This window comes from Notechis scutatus, chromosome 2 (assembly GCF_049901735.1).
Source record: "Notechis scutatus isolate UNSWTSFEM ecotype Mainland chromosome 2, rNotScu1.2, whole genome shotgun sequence".
NCBI classification, from domain to species: Eukaryota; Metazoa; Chordata; class Lepidosauria; order Squamata; family Elapidae; genus Notechis; species Notechis scutatus.
Window position 1 is genome coordinate 209,885,080 of NC_142010.1, and position 21,557 is coordinate 209,906,636.

Consider the following 21,557-nt stretch of genomic DNA (forward strand, 5'->3'; position numbering starts at 1 on the left):
ATTTAGGAAGTCCATTAAAACATGGCTGTTCCAGGAAGCCTTTGAAGAGTAAAGTGGACAGATCATAGGTAATTTTTATTGGGAGAGTCTTTTTCTTAGTGTAGAAATCATGATTTATTAAAAAAAAAACTTTGCTATTTACTTTAATCTTTGTTACCAATGCAATACAGGTGTGATTTCATTTAGACTTGGTTGCCACTTAATTGACTTTTGAACTTGATGAATAAAGAATTAGAACACAATGTAAAATTTGTCATTTAAAATGTTTAATTTTTTTCTGCTTTATCTATAGAATATCACAGGGAACATAGAAACCTGGAGGCACAAAGTACATGATAAATGCTATTGAATAAAATATTACTGAATGAAACTATAACAATAAATACGCTTGAATATGCATCTTAATAGCTTGCAGACTTATATAAAATTCATGCTTTTTGAACAGCATACTTTTTCATATTACATTTTCATGATGCTAGTATCCCTTGACAAGTTTAAACAAGTTGTTTTTTTGTGTGTGTGAGTATTGATTTTCAAACATTTCATATTTATTAGTATCACTCTTGTATCACAAATGTAACAAACCAAATAACGATTTATTCCCTACGAATTTCTGTCTTCTATCAAAAAACTCCCACAAAACTTTACATTTTAAGAGTGAACATGTATTTTGATAAACACACATATATGTAAAATCTATTATAAATTACAACAAAAGGGTATAATATAAAACACCTTCCTTACTGGTCGAAGAATAGATATTGCTTGTATAGTAGCCTCAGCAACTGCAAGGCTATGAAATAGACTCATGGCTTATTCTATTATTACAAGAATGGGATCAACAAGCAACAGAAGAATTGTATGTTTCCATTTAAATAATGACCTCCAAGAGATGACTGGTTGGACAAAGCCTAATATGCATAACTATTTAAAATATCTTCTAATTTCTGGAATCTAAATAGGACACTTACATCTTTAAATTTTTTAAATTTAACGTTTCCTTGGTACAAATGATTAGATTTGCAATCACAGGCAGGATTTGGGAAATAAATGAACTGTCCTTTTTAAAGATAATATAGACTGAATGAAGTTAAGAAGGATTTGTACAAGCTTCTTTGACAGGGATGTCATGCATTTACAAGGAAAGTTCTATTAATAGGTTTTCTGGGAGTCACAGGCTGTTCTGTAGGGCTGCTTTTAGTTATCTCCCAGTATTACAGTGATGAAAGCACTGGAGCTCCTTTCTTATACACAAACATGCTATGAGATATTTCTGAAGGTTTTATTTTGTCTGCTGCTGATCATATTAAACTGAGTTAAAACCATAGCTCTTTTGGTTTGATTAAAAAGAAATGAACTGTCCTGCCTTAACGGAAGATCTAATTATGTTTTTTTAGCATCTGTGAGCTTGTGAATTGGCAGGCTATGTGCTTCCTGGTGCCTCTATATTCATGCACATGCATTGCCATTAGAATAAATCAGGGTTAATATCTGTATGTAGTTTTACAGAACCACATACATGAAACAATGGGATTTAATTTAATCACCACTAAAGCATCTCTTTTTTAGTTATACAACTGCAAAACAAAAACGACCCAGATCAAATCCAGCCTCATCCACTTTTCCCGCATCCCCAGAATTAATTCAGAAAGAAGATAAATCTTGAAGAATAGTAAGTACAGAAAACGGCTAGAAAACTACTCTCCAAATTACAATGATCACTAATTAGCCAGAATTTATTACCATAAAATAGAAAGCATTCCTGATAAAAAGGTGGTGTTGGAGCAAATATTGCTTCAGGAAGCCACAGAAATGCTACCAGATGACTTCAATGTTCAAGAATGCCTCAAAGTACTAAATGATTCCAAAGAAATATATCAGAGTTGCTCTATTGAGTTTCTACAGGTTAAGAAAAATAGACCTGGGAATGAATGGCAAAATGTATGAAGGAAAGAGGAACTAAGAGCTGTCTTTTCATATTTAGGTTCATCCTGAAAATCTAATTCAAAATATTCATTGCTTATAAGTAGATTCTAAATGTAACATGCATTTTTAGCAAAAAGCTATCAGATTATGTTTCAAAATGTATTTCAGTCTGGAGTTTTTATTTTCCTTAATGGAGTCTCAAATAGAAAGGGTGAAAACCTTTTTAATGAAGGCATGCTTAAAAACAAAAAAAGCCAATAATGTGGTTCTATATGGAATTATTGACCTACTAAATGCTGTTGGATTTTGTGATTGTTTGAAAATCATCTTGTTTAACAGAAAATAAATTCTAAAATACACTTTTATGCGGTTTTAAGGAGATTCTTTCTAATGACAAACCTGATGCAAAAAGAAAAGAAAAGAAAATTTAAAAACAAGTTGTACTGCTGTTTTGGAAAAAAGATTGAATTGGAAGCATTTGTTGAGTGAAACCAACGCACTATGTGCAATGAATTCAGACCACAAGCTATTGGGTTCACACTCTATTTGGGTTCACGCAATACCTTATACCATAAATTAAATTAATTGGATGGGTTTTCACATCAAGGTAAAAAATTCCTAATTGTTAGATTTCACTAATTAGACTAAGGATGTTAAATAAACTCAGCTCTTGGTTTCCTTCACCCAGAGATTCTGACTAAGACAAAAAAAAAGAAAGCCATTGGATCCATCTTATAGTTCCTAAATGTGGAGGAAGTTTTAACAGGCTTTGATGTCCTGAAAACAAATGCTTCAAAATGTACCAAATGGGTGTCAAAATAATTTCCACCACATTTCAGAGAACACAGAGAACAGAGAATCATCTCCGGCATTCAGTCTGGAGCAAATAACCATATGAGAGGAGCTCTATTAAAGTAGTATTCCTCCCCCACCCTCCTTTACTGAAACACCAGAAAACAGATGTTCTTGTTCAAATGAATGTGTGCAGTTTAAAGGGGCAAGTTGTTGTTCACTCCCCACACACACATTTTGTTCTAGCAAGATCAAACATTTATAAAGGACATCTATCTTCACCTTAGGTTCATCCATTTTATTTCTCCTCTACAGAAAATGAGGAAAAAATGTTCCATTTGAAATGAGCTATGGTTTCATTTGGCAGGTTCCTTGCTTGCCTGCAATTCTTGCTTTTGTGCAAAGCAGAAATTTGTTTGGGGCAGCTAAGATGGAAGGATTCCCAGCGTTAACACCATCATGAGTAATACCTAGTTAAAAGCAGACAATGCATTAAAAACACCTCTTCAGTGACATTCACAGTGAAACATACATCCTATTTTGGTGAATACTTTGCTGTATTGCCTCACTTTTGATATATGCATTTGCTAAAACACCAACATACTGATTCAAAAGACCCCATTCTCCTTACATTCTCTGTTTTTAAAAAGAGAAATGTTCTGATTCATGTGCTATAATATTTGTCTGTTTAAGATAATCAAGGCTAATTTGAATCCACATCTGTTTGCAAATAAGATTCAAACAATGTTGTATTCTTCTCCAAAGGCTGTGCATCTTTCTTTGAATTTAGGACCATATTTGGCCTGAAGGGCAAACCAGGGATCAATTTAAGAAATAGCTTGCATAGTGTGGAAGGAAGAAAAAATAAATTAATATTTGATTACTATGAAACATAATTAAGATTATTATTCTTTGGTGCTAAATATAACTAATGATTCGTCTTTAAAATGAAGCTTCATCTTATATTTATTGAGAATATGAGGAGGAGGAGGCAGATGAGGTTTTTTCTTATCTGATCTTCCCTCCAATTTCCTTGAAGGATCCATTTAAATTCAATTCCTTCTTTCATAAAATATATACTTAAATCCGCCCCCCCCCCATCTTTTCTCACATGAAAAATGATAACCTGATAACAACTTTTTGAGTTCTTGGATGGCTACATCCAAGTGTTTTGGTAGTGTATCTTTGCCCTGCACAGTAGTGCCCACCCACTCATGAGAATGTTGAATCCATTTCTTCCTTAGCGCCACTCCTTGCTGTCTACTGTGCACAAAAGAAGATTTATTAAGGAATGAGAGTGTTTTTGTTTTTGTAATTTCCTAATTCCAAGAGTCACTTAAAATTTCCTGGTAAATCTGTCATTATATTCACGACTTCTGTGGTTTGCTGCAACCAGAGTGGGAGGTACTGCATGTCTATTTTAAGTGGGATAGTTAGGGAACAATATTTTTTCTTACTTCTTCCTATAACTGAAAAAAATATTATATGCACCAGCTCCAGACTTGTATAGTCTCCGTGGTTTTATTTATGTATCTGGGGAACAATCAGATTTTGGAACTAGTGTATGGATGTTACCATTCTACCTTCTTCCTGATGCTGACTATTACAGAGAAAACATCCATATATATTTAGATCAGTTGAATTGGTATCAGTACACTTCTGGCATAAAGGTATGGACTTCCCTGTCAATGGCGTAGAGACAAGTATGCTCTTTGGTTGCCCTCCAGGTAACATATGATTGTTCCCCAACACAAATATTCCTAATCAGTCTATAGTAAATTAATTGTATTTGTTTTAACTCTTCACAATTGATGGATTATAACTGTAATTCACTCAATAACCTTATAAATTAGAAATTTTTCAGATTAAAGAACATCATTAGTATAATTTGGTATTTGGTAAAAATAAATATACAGAAAGTTAAGAACTATAGAAACATTGTTTAATTTTACCCTTTGATCGAAAATATGCCCGCTTCCCAGGTATCCTATTTTCTAGTAATTTCCATGCCATGTTGAACTGCCATCTCTGAACTGAACTATCTGCAAGTAGAGCTGAAAAATATTGAGCTTTGCCCATGCATTCAACAGTTTTTCTGGCTACAAGAGGGAAGATTATTTTACACATTACTTAGAAGGGTAAGGAATCAGTGAGAATAAAACAAGACATAGTAGAAGTCGAAAAAAATTACAATCTAGGAAAATCATTTTTCTAATGCCTAAATAAAATAAAATAAAGTCTGCTAAATATATGTGTATGGGTGTGTATACACATCCACATGCATCTTCCATGATTCTGTACATAACACTAGCATTTATCTTTAAATGATTATTTACCAGATCCTTTCATTGCAATAGTAATGCCAGTCCAGACTCCTATGGACATGTTATTGTTTCTGATCTGGAAGTTAGACACCATTGCGCCTTTGAAACAATATATTGTTCTCATTAATGGCTAATTTATGAAAAGACAACCTCTTGAAAGTACTTTTACTTCAAACAACTGCTTGATTCAAGTACTTTTCTTTCAAAATTGCTATTAATAAAACAGTTTCACCAATTTTCCCATGGCTTAGGGGCATGAAATCTGGTGCAGTCAGAAGAAGACATCGGCATGACTGCTCCAGAATAAGGATTGTTTCACATGACCACACACTTGCCCTTCAGTTTTTCTTTCCTTTTCTGCTGCTTGCTTTTCTTGCCATCAATTTGTAAACTCACAGTCCTTCGTTTCTCCAAATTCAGCAGCTCTTGGAACAACTCTTTGACGTTGTGGTTCATTTTAGCTGAGGTCTCCATGAAAGCACACTTCCATTTTTTGGCCATGGCTTCTCCATCAGCGGTTTGTATCTCTCGGTTGTGGTCCTCGTCGCTCTTGTTTCCCACCAGCATGATTGGAATGCTCTCTGTATCCCCTTTGATCTGACATATCTGTTCATAAATGGGCTTGAGTTCCTCCAAAGACTGCCGGCTGGTGACCGAATAGACCAAAATAAATGCATGTCCTTTGGAAATAGACAAGCGCTGCATGGCAGGAAATTGATGACTCCCTGTTGTATCGGTAATCTGCAAAGTGCATATGCTCTTATCACAGCTGATCACCTGCCGGTAAGTGTCTTCAATTGTAGGGATGTAACTATCTCTAAAGGTGCCTTTAACAAATCTCAGGACCAGTGAACTTTTGCCAACTCCTCCTGCTCCAAACACCACCACCCTGTAATCATTACTTTGCTCTGGCATGTTTTCTGATTTGTTTTTTCAGCCAGGAAAGAAAGTCTGCAGTGATAAAAAAATATATATTAAAAAATTATTAATAATCTTTTTTTCTACAGTTCATCAAAAATCTCAGAATGAAATATATGAGAACGGATTGCAAAGTCGTGAAACTTCACCATGAGAAAGTCTCTTTCACCTGACTTGGAACTTGCAATACAGAACAGAATTAATAGTAATTATTGATGCACTGAAATCATGATGAGGACTTGATTTCAGGATACAAACAGAAATGTTATTTATTATCAGATTCACATTAAAAGCTATATGACTGCTGAATGTTAGGCATAACAATGAAAGATTTTATGGATCTGCCAAAGCTAATCCATTGGTGCAATTATACCCAGGGTAACAGCCATATTTCTATATCAAATGGTTTTCTTGGTTTCTGATTAGACAAAACTAATTAGAAGGTGCAAAAATTGAAAAGATGCATTTGGATTTTGCCTTGCTAAGACAAGATTACAAGATCAAACTTTCCTTAGCACCTCCATCTTAGAATCTTTTCTCTCTCCCAAAAAGCAAGAAGAGGCTTCTTCACTTTGGTTATACTAATGCAAAAGCTTCTCCTGAATTTGCAAATGATAGGGGAGATAAGAGGCTTGTGGAGGCTTCTAAATGCACCTAAATCAAATACATTAAATTAAAATGATGCAAACCACTTCGTTGACACAAATTATCTTTTTTTTTCTCGACAAAGAGGATAATGACACTGCCTTGAACCAGCTAGGCATTCATTACTCTTACCTTTGCTACTGTGTTAATTTCAAATTATTTTCATAAATGCTGGTAAATTGAACATGATTCAACATGGTTGCTGAAAGCCAAGGGTGGTTAGTTAAAATTAGGTTTGGAATTATGAACTTCATTGGCCTACTTTAGAGCAATTTTCTTTATATCAATTCTATCAATTCTAAAAACATGCAACACAATAAAGAGAGGATATGCTTTATCTATGATTTCAGAAAAGTTCAAGAACTTTCCATTAAGATTTTTTTTTTTTGAAAATTTCTCCTCAAATTGAGGGAAGTATAAACTTCTTGATCTTGTTTTTGAAGTGAAATTGGTGCATCAATAATCCTACATAAACTTCTGCTTTATTTTTGATATCAAAATGAGAAGCCCTCTGAAGTTTTAATATGTTCAGTCGCTTTCGTTTCTTTTCCTCCATACATTTCCATATAAAACTCCATGTGGAGAAACCATTGCAAACTTGCGGATTCATGTGCATTAATGAAACATTGACAAGATTTGTATTTGTGGTGCTCTGTTAATCATAAAACTATATGTGAATATCAGCAAAATATCACATTGAAAGGAAATAAATGGCTAAATTATACATATGTTTTTCAGAGTTTACACATGCATGTTCACACCATTTGTTGTACAAGAAGAGGGTCTATCAAGCGAAAGAGGAAGTTGAAGAAATTGAATGCTGCATAGGCTGCAAAATGTCCCAAGCAGTGAGAGCCAAATTAAGTCAACAGACCAATAAAAGAATAGAATAGAAGGAAATCCTTTCATCTCATTGTAAAGATAAGAACTTTCTGTCTCTATACAGCTTTCTTTAGGGCAGTTCCATGTGCTGATCTTCTGCTATTTCTCTTTGTCAGCTGAGAGGATTTATTACAAGCCCAGCTGACGTATAAGAACCAACATTACAAGTTCTCAGCAGAAATATATTGGTACTTTAACCTCTACATGGCTTGGGAGATCATTGTTTCCCCATTAAAATTGTCCCTGAACTTCATTCACCTTAGTAATCTTACAAGGGAAATGTTGGCTTTGAAATCAGTCTCCTAGTAGACTGTACAGATGATGGCAATTATGAGTTTACAAAATGCTTTTGATGGATTGGAGAGTGAAAATAGAAATTATATAATGGAAGTGTCCAGAGGGGGGGAATCAAAGGATTCTGAGGCTGATGCAAAACTGTAGTAAAAGTAATAAATTGCTTACTTGAGCTATTCAAATGGGAACTCGTAACCATCTTTGCTTCAATTGAATAATGCATTTATCACTTTAAAAACCCAGGGAAAGCATTTACAACATTGCAGCATAAATTTAGCTGCTATCGTGTTTTCCCCAAAATATGACATACCCCGAAAATAAGTCCAGCTTGATTTTTACATCAAGCCTTATCCCCAAAATAAGCCCTAATCAAGACCTACTCCAGGGTGCATGGCTAAAAATGATGCTAGGGTGGGGATGAGGGATGTTGGAGCTGCCCTACTATTTACCTTTGGACAGTTGCAGCCAGGCCTCGCACACCCCGACACCTGCCTTGCCGGCCCATTTTTTCTGCAGCTGGCAAAGCTTTCCTGAAGGCCTCTGCAGCCAATAACAGAACTCCAGATCAACCCAGAGCTCTGTTATCGGGTGCAGATGCCTTCAGGAAAGCCTTGCTGGCCTTACTGGCCTTGCCAGCCACAGAAGAAGTTCCTGAAGGCCTCTGACAGTGAAAAGGTGGCCAGGGGCTATGTGAGCAAGTGAGGTGAGTCAGTGGATGACATTCCCCCCCAAAAAAATAATAATAATAAGACCTGGTGCCTTTTTGATGGCAAAAATAAATAAATAAGACAGCTGAATCCCACCACTACATGGTTTCATGTAACACTGCAGCTTTATCATGTGGGTGCAAATTGAAATTGGAAAAAAATGTGTATACTTAAACCAATTTAACAAAATTCAAATTAAAAAAAGTACTTGAAAATTGAAGCAAAAAACAAGCAAAGATTGCTCTGAGATGTGCAGATCACATTCCGTACATGCTGTCACATTAGCACTGTACTTAAATTGCTTTTATGAGCTCTGATTCTGAAGGTTTTAGAGGCACTCTAATTGCTAAATATGGCTGAAAAAGATAAGCCTAATATTACAATTCTCATTAGTCAGCGCAAGTAATTATTAAAGAATCTCTCTAATGAACATTTTAATTACAGGCTCTAAACAGACTGATTTCAGAAGATTTTTTTTTAAAATGCTCCTTTCCTGTGTTTGTAGGAAAAAGGAGTTCCATGGAATATTTAAAGGTGGTCCACCAATGAAATTTAAAACAGGATATTCTAGAATGGGTGTCTCCATCATTATCTTCCCAAACTGGTGTTCTCTAGATGTGCCTCACCACAGTTCCCATCATTTCAAGCAAATCCAACGGGGAAAAAAAAAACCAAAATAAAAATGTTTTCAGCACAATATTTCTCAGGGAATAAATGTAATCTTTTCTTGCTGCTTATCATAAGTAATTTTGTCTCCTTTGTAGATTTTTCCTACTATCTTTATGTTACCAATAATAATATTATCAGTTAGTGTTTATGTGTTGATAACATGAGGGCCCACATAGTTCATTTCAAGTGTAATAAATCCTGTCATACAGAAATTGCTCTCCTTCTGAATGAGCTTTATTTTTTAATTATTTTAATATGTAAACAATTTTGTATACACTGTTATGGTTTTGCATTATTTTTTATAAATATGTTATACATATTTAATAAACAAAATAGTTAAAATTGCATATCATGCTAAGCCAAAATGGTTAAGATGAACAAATCCTGAATATGTCCATTTGATCCTTCTTTGAAATCTATGGATACAAAACAATTGTGGGATTCAAATTTTTTTTACTACCAGTTCTGTGGGTGTGGCTTGGTAGGCAAGGCTTAGTGGCCGTGGCTTGGTGGCCATGGTAGGGGAAGGATACTGTAAAATTTCCATTCCCTCACCACTCCAGGGGAAGGATACCAGAAGTGGTATTCAGCAGGTTCTAACCAATTCTGGAGAACCAGTAGCAGAAATTTTGAGTAATTCGGAGAACCGGCAAATACCACCTCTGACTGGACATTTTACAGTATCCTTTCCCTGCCACACCCACCATGCCATACCCACAGAAACGGTAGTAAAAAAAAAAAATTGATTCCCACCACTGAAGGATATTGCAAAATCTCCATTCCCACACCACTCCGGGGAAAGGTTACTGCAAAATCTCATTCCCTCCCCACCCCACTAACCTGCTTTCCAGCTCCATTCTCCTGTGCATGGCAACAAAAGAAGACCCAGCCAATCAGTAGGGACTTGGGAGGCAGAGAATAGATGGGGCGGGGCCAGTCAGAGGTGGCATTTGCTCGTTCTCTGAACTACTTAAATTCTCCACTACCGGTTCTCCAGAACTGGTCAGAACCTGCTGAATACCACCTCTGATAAAAAAGTCCCATATCATGCAATCACAAGACATCAATTTGCCTTTAGCCATGAAATACATTTAGTGAAGAGACAAAACATAGAAATGTTTTATGAGTTGATACCTATCTTATGGTACCTGTTATATCAGGGATCCCCAACCTTTTCGACGCCGCGGCCCGGTTCCGGCATCAGCTGGGCGCCGCGGCCCGGCACTGGCATCAACTGGGCACCGCCATCTTTTATGATGAAAGGCGCTCCGGTGACGTCACCGAAGCGCTGTTTCGTCAAAAAGATGGCGGCGCCATGCTCCGGTGAGCTTTTTCGGTAGAAATGGCTTTCTACCCGGAAAAGCTCATCGAGCTTGCTAGCGCCACCATATTTTATGACGAAAGGCGCTTCCGTGAGCTTTCTACCCGGAAAAGCTCACCGGAAGCGCTTTTTACCAAAAAAGATGGCGGCGCAGCAACCAGCGCCCCGGTAAGGCTTGTTCCGCTGCCCGGTACCGGTCCGCAGACCGGCGGTTGGGGATCCCTGTGTTATATGAATGAACCCATAACATTATTTCAACATTCCAAATGTGTCTTTTAGCCCCAGAAGACCTCCCACCCCTGACTGGGGTTGTTGGCTTTGTAAGCATCCTACATTGTAATTTGTTGTATTTCACTATTGAAGAAGTGCTTTTACTGTTTTGGGGTTTTTATTGTTGTTAAAACCACCCAGGTTTTTGTTTTGTAAGATGGACAGTCAAGTAGGCCAAATGAATGAATGAATGAATGAATGAATGAGCTTCTTAGAAATTTAAGTTGTGTTTCCGAATGTTACAAATGCCAGTAAGATTTCAATGCCATGTTTACAAATGTAACAAAACCTGGGGAGGTGTTGCACATCTGTACATGTCTCAGTTGCCCAACTTGAGAGTAAGAGGCTTAGGTTGCAAGTGCATACTTACCTGAGATTAAACTCCACCAAACTGGGAATCTATCCTTGATAAGGCAAAATAGGATTGCATCATTAGAAGCCAATCAAAGTGTAGCTTTTGTGCTGTGCATATGCAAAATCTCGCTGGTGGATCTGTTCCACTTTTACTGTCCTACAAAAGAACTGCTTTTTAAGCAGAATACTAATCAGAAGAATTAATGATTTCAAAAAAAAAAGTTTCCTGAATCAATTTAGTATAGTTTATGGGACTAGCCAAGTCATACTAAATTTAGCTAAGAAGCAAAAATGTCAGATTTAATGAAATATAATTAGAATTCTTCAGAATTTTTTTCCTGAGCAAACAAATATTGCAATACTGCAGGTTCTTTAATAAGATCCCTATAGTGCAATTCTTTTTATCCTTGAATGCTGTCCCACAAAGATTAGAACAGACTGAATTGCTTCTCCATTATCAAAGAAAGGTTATGATAGTTTCTACACAGCATGCCCCCAACTCCAGGAGAATAAAATTAGAGGCTAGCAGCAATGTAATCACATTTATATCCACTGGAAAAAAATGGAGATAGAATGGAGTGGCTATAAATGTCCCCTTCCATTCTTCCTGGAGCTCGAGAATCCTATTCCCTCAAAACTTGTACGGAAAGTTGAATTCCACTTGGAATGAATGACTGGAGAAATAGAGAAATGTTAGGAAAGAATCAGGAGGTTAGATCCCTCTTTCTACCTATCCCCACTCCCAGACAAATAGGGGGAAATGAATTATTGACCACTTCATTCCCAATTAATCTACCCTGTTTAAATGTGCTCTGAATTAAACAACCAATATTCTAGATTCAGGAATATTATTTACATTAGGTAACAACTGATACCGAAGATTTACACAGATTTCTTCAAGAGAAGGACCATGTGATGTTAAGATATAAGTTCCCCAGAATTGCAAGCTAAATGCAACTCTGGTTCATTTTCAAGGGAAGAGGAAGCCTTCAGATCAATTTAGATGGTTTCTAAAGGGACTGGACAAAGTCAAGAAAGCTTGAGCTATCAACGGTTATTTATATTGACAGCAGTTATTATCTCTACAATCTCAATCCACATATCTTAAATATCAGCTGCTAGGGAACAACAGTTGAAGAAGCAAATTTGCCTCCTATAAATGTTTGTAAACTTCCTGAATGCCTCTGGATATCCATTTGCAGGATATCCTAGTCTGGTGTTCTCCAGATTGTAAGAATTCTAAAGAATTCTGAAAGGTGAAATTCTAAGCATTGTAGTCCAATAATCTGGAGACTGCTAAATCTAAAAAGTTGATTTAGAGACAAAATGAGTTTACATCTTGTTTTATATAGGAGCATCTATGGTACTTTTCTGGCTTCAAAACACTGAGTACAACAGAACAATCAAAAATTTCCAAACCTTTTAAACATGCACCAGGGGTGGGATTCTACCAGTTCACACTTGTTCGCTAGAACGGGTTGTTGACATTCTAAGCAGTTTGGAGAACCGCTTGTTAGAAGAAATTACTGGCCTAATCCTGTAAGGAAGGCAGGAAGGAAACATTCTGGTGTTGCTTACAGAAACTGCCTTTCCATTAACTCTTATTACATTCTTGGCAGGACTAGACTTCCTGTCTCAGGAACTTTTGTGGAGTTTTTTTTTCCCTTCCTTTGCTGGTACTTTGTTTGTGTGGAGTGACCATTCAAAGTTACAATGGCACTGAAAAAAGTGACTTATGACCATTTTTCACACTTATGACTGTTGCAGCATCCCCAGAGTCATGAGAGGCCAGGTGAAGAGATGCATGCCTCGATGTGAGTGATATTGAGTTGGCCACGCCCAGCCAATAACATGACCATCAAGCCATATCCACCCAGTCACATGACCACCAAGCCACGCCCACTAACTAAGCCACGCCCACAGAACTGGTTGTTAAAAAAATTGAATCCCACCCCTGACATGCACTGCATATATAGTACATGTATAAAAAAGGGTACAGTTTCTAAGCTATTGTATTGTCACATGGACATGGACACTGATTGGCCACTAGGCTATGTTTCCAATTACACCAACTATACAAATTTATTCATTTTGCTCTTTTGAAAAGAATCAAAATAATCTTTGGATTTCACTGAGCTCAAATTTAATTAGAGAACAAAAAGCATTTACATCAGCTATTATTAAAGCCATATTGAAATAATATATATTGCTCAAGAATATGTGATATTTTAGGCCAGAGCTGTCAAACTCGCGGCCCATGGGCCAGATGCATCATGTGCTGGCCACTCCCACCCCCAGTTTAGCGAAGGGGGAAAAAGTTGTGATATGTCACATGATGATATGTCATCGCAAATTTGACACCCCTGTTTTAGGCTATTATCCAATATACCATACATTTATTAGGGTGCATTCCCAGATAATAAAAATATAGCATTATGCTGTTGGTAAATAAAACAAGAAGAAGTTTTGAAAATTAAATATCAAAGAAAGCTTGGACAGTACTGTCAATCAGTGATGAACATACTATGTTTCAAGTTAAATAATTTTCCTTGTTTGCCACATTCAATCTTCTCAGCTTCCCTGCATTGAAATAGTCTAAAAAGGAAGCAGAGACCAGCAAATCATTTTTGTGTTGGTTTTAGCTCATTCCAGACATCTGGACAATCTTGAAATATATTAATAGCATTGGGAATAAGAATGCCAAATTATCATGCAAATTTCTTCCTTCATCATGAAAAACACCCTGAGGGAGTGACTGGAATCACTGCAATTTATTTATTTATTCTTTCTTTCTTTCTTTCTTTCAATTTAAATAGCTGCTCATCTCACAAAAAGTCACCCTGGGCATCATACAATAATAATATAAAATAGAGCCCACTATTTCCTTGTAAACCAGGAAGAAGTATTATACTAACAGAAATGCCTTTGTGTAAAAGTATATTCATGCATAAAAAGGGACTTTAATGCAGAAATATGAAGCTTTTGTGTGCTGTGAAAAAAATACAAAGGATTTATCGTCTGATCACACCTAAAAAAGAAGACTAGGATAGTAGAAATATTTGTAATTTTAAAAACTTGAGCTAAAAAGTACACTCAGTGAATACGGCATGTTGGTTTAATCTTTGATCCAATATTAAATTATTAAGGGCGTAGGAAATGTGAGGGGGTCCAATTTTTATAGAGAGATCTACTTGTCTTTAGAAAATACCATCAATATATGTCAAACACAGAAGTTGGTCATAGTTGGAAAATTATGGTATACAGCATATATACAGCGTATATATTGGCATTCTGTTATATAAACTTAATGGAAACAAAAGAGACCAGCAAACTTAAATCAGAAGCATGGATCTAGCCCTAGCAAAGGAACTAGCAGCAGGCAGGGCAAACTGTATGGAGCTAATGCTATTAGTATATATGCTAAATTTATTGTATTAATGTGACAACTTCAACTTTGAACGTTTCTTTGATATGGTTCCTAAATCATTATTATATGTAATCAGTTTATCGCCTGTCTTCCCACTACAAAAGCTGAAATAATACTTCCTTCCTCTTATTCTATAACCCAAAGGCAATGAGAAAGATGGTTGATTCTTAACTTTAAGCCTGCTGATGGCCTTCTTCCTGAGATTGTTTTGCACCCAGTATCTGCTATCAAAAGTAATTGCCTCAATTTGTCTCACAGTAATGTAGAGATGATTTTGAAGAAAATATATAGCAACTTGATTCTTTTTTTAGGGGGGGAGAGGAGGGAGAAGAGAAGTTCCATCTAGCTTTCAAAATTCTGTTACTATGGCATATATCAATTAAGCAGAGTTCCTATGTTTCTTGGGTGTCTGCTTCCTGACCAATTTGACTTGATGACAAGTATGGCTTCTCCTAGAGTGCCTTATGCAAAATTGCTAGGTGTATTTCTATTTTTATTACATAGTTGTTAAATTAACTCTTTAATAACAACGTCTGCAATAATTTAATAATAAGCAAGGATAAAATAATTATCGAATAATAATTATAATTTCTACTTTTTTATTCTAGTAGTGATCATGCAATGCTACTGAAAGCCTAGTCTAGTGTGGTATCAGTACTCATAAATTGATATGAACATGAATCATCTTCTTATGATCTTCTTATGATTGCACTACCAGAGAAGAATATAATAACATATGAAGAATTATATTGAAACTCAGGTTTATCTAATCTAGCATTTTGTCACAATGTGATCAACCAAATAGATCTGGGGAAATTCATAAGCCAGACATGACATGAAAGCAATAGAAAGCAATAGCTCTATCTAGTCACTCAAATTGTTTACTTTTTTTTTTTTTTTTTAAAAATGAACTTTAAAGAAAATATATAAGCAGGGGAAAAATGCTGAAAAAAGAACAAGACAATATAATAAAAGTAAATAAATCACAAATTTAAAAATATCTTGAAGAATATACCCTTCTAATATGCTGCTAATTAGTTGTAAATAGTTATGTATTTAAAACATTTAAAATGCTAACAATTACCACTACATTAAAAATGAATATTGAGAATCATGTTTAATGTAATATAGATCACTGAATAAGTTCAATAAAATCATATATCATAATAAATTCAATCCACATCACTAAGAGACTAATGTTCCTTCTGAAATTGGAATATATACTAGATAAACACAAATTTGAAGTGTAGTGGCAATCCACGTATTATATTAATAGTCTAAGACTGGTTTCCAGTTTAAGTTGAATTTTGTGTCAGGTATACTTTTAAAGTACAAAGTTCTGAACACTGAAGAATGCCCCCACAACTTGTTTGTCATTCTTCCATTGAAGGGCTGATACCAGAGGTGGTATTCAGCAGATTCTGACCAGTTCTGGAGAACTGATAGTGGAAATTTTGAGTAGTTTGGAGAACTGGCAAATACCACCTCTGACTGGAGATTTTGCAGTATCCTTCCCCTGCCACGCCCACCAAGCCACTTCCACAGAAACGGTAGTAAAAAAATTGAATCCCACCACTGGCTGATACCTTTCCAGTAAGAAATATATGGTACCCTTGCAGTAGTTATCACATATAAGACTAATTCAGGATCCCATGAAGGTTTGTTAAGGTTCAATAAGAATGTTATAAGTGGAAAGGGGAATTCAGCTTCTAATATTTATCTCATTTTAACATGGATTATTTTCCAAGATTGCTATCAAAAATGAGTAATCCAACTTAGTTATAAAATGTCAGCAATTTACTTTGAATTATAGAAATAGAACTTTATTGGCCAAGTGTGATTGGACACACAAGGAACTTTAGATTGAAAAGAAATTGGTATAAGATGTTTTGATTACTAAAATAACCATTAAAAAACTGTTGGAAATGCAAAGCCACTAATAATTAAAGAATACCATATTAGATTCTAAGGACTAGTAACCACTGATAGTCCATTCCTCTATAATGTTTTCCAATCCCTTTTAGAACTAGCTAAATTTGTGGGTACTATCACATTTCCCAACACCAAAGGCCATAATTTAATTGTCATGTAAAACAAATGCTTCTACTCTTTCTGAAAGTCCCTAAATTCTAAAAATTAATTTTTAGAAAAATTCAAAATGGATTAAATTCAATTATATAACTTTTTTCCTTGACAATAATTTCACAATGGTTTATCAAACAATTTCAAAATTTAAAATTCTGTATTGAGTTTTGAGTGCAATTAATATTTTACTAGTTTAATAAACTGATGCTTTGGGGTTTTTGAAAAAAAACCAGATTATTAAAATAAATCATTTCAAAATGGTAAATATAAACATTATTTTAGGTCTGGAATATGGAGCGATTAGGATCACTTGTGTAATATTTTTGCTTATAGGATCACTTGTGCTTATTTTTTTTGCTGATGACTGTAATATCTACAATGGAAATGATGGTATATTTTTAAAATAAAATCTGATGAGTTTTTTTTTTTTAAATAATTGGAATTCAGGTAATTCTCCAGTGACCATTAGAAATATACTTTGAGGGAAAATAAAGAAATAATTATGCAATCTCATTACTCCACACTACTGATTTTTAGTGTGAGTTGTTGAGCAGTAGTGGAAGAAACTTGAAGCAAACTGGAACTTGATAAGCTTTTATCTCAGTTCCCTATGCTTTGGAAGACATTTTAGAAAGAGGAAAAGGTGCTAGCATTGTAATAGCAGCTAATCCACTCTATTTCCACAGTCTTTATTCAAACTTTTTAAATGTACATTTTTCTTGCCTTTAAAAATAATAACAGAAAAAGAATAACAGAAAAAGAAAAAAAGGTACAAGACATAAATTTATTTATACTGTATATTTTCTTTTTTTCTGTTTTATTTTGCCAGTTATTTTAAGGATTTATGCATTTTTTTCATTACAACCTTAGTGCAAAGATTACACTATAAGATAATAATAATAAAAAAATCACATACTGACAGGCCTCTCTGAATTTTTTTTTAAAGTCAAGAAATTTAGAGGATGGTTCCTGGATTTTTCCCTCACATTTTGGAAATGCTTTATATCCTTAGCTTCTCCCTTTGATCTAGATGCTCAGTGCAGCAGAGATTGAAAAAATTAATTATCATTTTTTTAAAAAATCAGATTGTAATAGCTATAGATATGGTTATAAATGTAATTATTTGTGTCTTTTAACAAGCTAGACAGACAGACAGTAGATAGAGAGAACAATGACTCAATTTAGGGTAATTATCCAGTAGTTTTTATGCATTGTTTATAACAATCAGGATAGAAGCATCACAGCTGCTTGATTATCTCCATAGGAAACCATATTGTACCGCAAAGAAAAAACTAAATATTAGTTTGAATATTGGAAAATGAGAATGCAAGATTCATTATGGAACTGCTAAAATTGGCTAAATTTGTGATTTTAAAAGTTTGAGCAGTAAAAGACATAGACTTGTCTACCAATACAGGTAGTCCTTGACTTACAACAGTTCATTTAGTGACTGTTTGAAGTTACAATGGCACTGACAAAAAGGTGTTTACAACCATTTTAACACTTATGACCATTGCAGTATATCCATGGCCACATGATCAAAATTCAGACACTTGGCAACTGACTCATATTTATGACAGTGCCCCAGGGCCATGTAATCACCTTCTATAACCCTCTGGGCAAGCAAAGTCAATGGGGAAGCAGCCATGTTACTAACTTAACAACTGCAGTGATTCTCTTAACAATTATGGAAAGAGACAGCATAAAATGGGCAAAATTCACTTAACAAATGTCTCACTTAGCAATATAAATTTTGCGCTAAATTGTGGTCATAAATTGAGGACTACCTGGAAATGCTTTTCCCACTGGAGCTATTCTGCAACATCTGGCACATTTTATTAAGCATGTAACACTCATTTCTTCCAATGGAGCTCCCACGTCAGCAAATGGAGGTCCTTGCAAGCTTTTTGGCTGCAATTCTCCTCCATGCTGGTTAGGTTGGATTATGATTTATAATCCAACATATGTGGTACAGCTATTGTAATCTCCCTAAGCAGTTTTTTCAGATCACTCATTATTACAAAGAATCTGGGGTATTTTTAAAATAGAATACTCCTATAATGAAATTCCTCCAGTTTAAAGCTGTTTCATTTTATACAGTCCATATTAATATTATGGATTTTTAAAAATGAGAGATTTTGATGACAGTAATACTTCACAACATTAAAAGAGACCTTCAGAATTAGCAGATTTGAAAAAAAAAATTATCCATATAAATAACTATAGCTTCTTGATAAAAATATAGAAGATTTGGTCAAAGAGTAACACATCCATACTAGATATTTCTTGCAGGCAATACTCTATGGCCATATTGTTTTAATAATCTAGTGTAGAGTTAAAAAAAATCTTCCACAAGATTTTGACAAAAGGTATCAGTATGGCTAAATTCAAATGCTTCTATGTATGCATTTCTTCATTTGTTGGCTAGGATTAAAATTGAACATTTGTGAATCACTATTGAGCTGTAGTCCTTGCTTACAAATGATTGTATATAGCAAAATAAAAGCTATATTTTGCAGAATTTCACCAATGGCTATGCCTATATTAATATTATACTATGACATAGAAATACAGTTGGACAGAGTTTTCTTCTGAATATAGAGTTATAGATTTGTGTAAATATTGAAAAATCATCCAGAATTCATATCAATATCAGTCAACATTCAATTTTTTGTCAAAACAAGGAGTTTTATTACTCAAACTTTTAAGAAGTATGATTATGTGGAACAAAAACATAAATGCCTATCAGGATAGGCACTTGTATTAAAACATGCAATGCCAGAAACGAAAGGTATTATGATTTTTCACATATCTTTTTGAAAGGGCAAAAATAATGAGGAACAAAATAATCATAAAATGCTGATTTTTTCCATATTTCTTTGATTAAAATTAACTTCAGGAAAATTATTACCTGGGTGATTAAGACATGCCTTGGCTTATAAATAGAAAGGCATCTCTAAAGATTACTTGCTGTAAACATACTAGAGATATTTTTTGGGGTGGCCTTTTAAAAAAATATCCTGGTATCTGCTTCTTTCAGTTTGAATAAATTCAGACACATTTGCCAAGGCAAAATTCCTAAGCCCGTAAGTAAATAAAAGATACTGAGCTACATAAAGTTCCCTCATGCAAAGCATCTTCTTGCCTTTCAAAATCTCTCTCTCTCTCTCTCTCTCTCTCTCTCTCTCTCTCTCTCTCTCTGTGTGTGTGTGTGTGTGTGTGTATAGATATATAACCAAAGATCCACATACAAATACCTCATCTCCCCTTCTTTCATTAAAAAAATTATCCCTCTTTTTTAAAAATGCTATTTCTAATGCTTGGACAGAACTAAACACTCACTGCACATTTATTTCCTTAGATAAAAAATCTGTAAAATTCAGTAAGCATCATTATGTGTTCCTTACAGAACAGAGATTTGCAAAATTTAAAGCAGCAACAACATAGAAACTTACCTGAGGGAAATAAGTCTGACCTATACCATTCAGCTTTTGTCTGTCATAGTAGTAGAGAGATTTGGGAGAGGGAGGGAGAGAGAGAAAGAGAAATAGAGAGGATCAGATAGAGTCTTTTTCTATGACAGATAGCTGGCTGATTTTCTTCTATCCAGCTGAAACTCAGTTCCCTTTTCCTCTTTTATGACCAATCAGCAACTGTTCTGGGGGGCTTTTTGCATTGCTTATGGATCTCATGGGCTTACCTTCTGCCTTCCTATTTGGATGCTGGGGTTGTGGTCAATGCTAACGCTAGGGAGTGACAAGCTCCCTCCAGTCACACTCCTTCTTCCTCTCCGCGGTGAACCAGCTGTAGCTTTAGCTGCTGCTTCAGCTGCTATTAGTACCTCAATGGCGACAGCAGATCTCTTCTAAGCTTTTAACTGCCACCTACTGAATAAATAGGGGATGCACATCTTTTGCAAAGAACTGCATTCTCCCTTTATATATTTATTTGGTGGCTGATTTCTGGTCACTCCTTTCTGCCATGCAGGGAGTCTTCCAGAGCTCAGACGTATTATTCCATGAGCAGCTCCAATTGTGCCTGGAAAGTAGCTTTTTCTTCTTCTTCTTCTTGAGCCTCAAAACTTAACTGGAAGAAATTGGGATCAGAAACAACAGAATTTCAGCACCAGGAAGCCTAGAAAGTTGGCCAGGTTTCATAGCTTTGATTGGCATAAGGTGTACACTTGTGGCAATTTCAGGTGGAGGTGCAGATCCAATCACAGATGAAAGTTCATCCTTTGGCAATTTTTGTATGCTCTTTGTGGGGAAATTCTATTGTGCTAGACCTCTATTTCATTGAGGGCCGCATTTAGGGTTATGTTTGATCATGGGTGGAGGGGCATGACCAGGGTGGGCGTGGTCAGCTCAACATCTGTTTTTGGATGCAACAGCCTTCTGCAGCCCTCTGCTAGTGAAAACGGAGCTCCATTTTTGCTGGCAGGGGTACAGCAGACCAGTCCTTCACTGTTTCCAGGGTGGCCTGTGGGCCAGATCTAAGCAACCTCCAGGCTGGATTCAGCCCATGGGCCTTAAGTTTGACACCCCGGTGCTAGACCCTTCCAGTTGAGCTGTGGGGTATTTGTTCAATATAAGCTACCCATTTGCAAGCAAAGAAGCTGTTTTGTTTCATTGTAATGGATGGGTGGACATTTGAGGCAGTCACAAAAGCAGGATTTCTCAATATAGTAACTTGAAGACATCTGGTACTTCAACTCCCAGAATTCCCCAGCCACCACTGCTAATAATGCATAATTGGATTGAAAAAATACTTAGAATAATACAGTAAAAGCAATTGAGCATCATCACAATTATCACAAGACTTCTGAATATTCTTTTTTATAGAGGAAAAAGGGTTGGGTTTTTTTTTTTCTCAGTGATGGGCAGGACAAGACATTTTGGCTACTAAGTAGATAAGGGTTCATTGATTGAGATCTCTCAGCATGC

At 35.5% G+C, this 21,557-nt stretch overlaps 1 protein-coding gene across 1 annotated transcript; it reads right to left on the reverse strand.

Annotated features, from left to right (window-relative positions):
- Positions 1 to 249: 249 nt before the first annotated feature.
- DIRAS2 (DIRAS family GTPase 2) lies at positions 250 to 20,460 on the reverse strand. The gene is made up of 2 exons (XM_087957988.1): positions 20,315 to 20,460; positions 250 to 5,993 (listed from the first exon to the last, which is right to left on the reverse strand). The coding sequence occupies exon 2, from the start codon at positions 5,955 to 5,957 to the stop codon at positions 5,358 to 5,360; it is 600 nt and encodes a 199-aa protein (XP_087814114.1). The 5' UTR covers positions 5,958 to 5,993; positions 20,315 to 20,460; the 3' UTR covers positions 250 to 5,357.
- Between the last annotated feature and the right edge of the window lie 1,097 nt (positions 20,461 to 21,557).

Excerpts from the sequence above, each read along its gene's own strand:
- DIRAS2 (XM_087957988.1), bottom strand. The coding sequence starts at position 5,957 with ATGCCAGAGCAAAGTAATGATTACAGGGTGGTGGTGTTTGGAGCAGGA.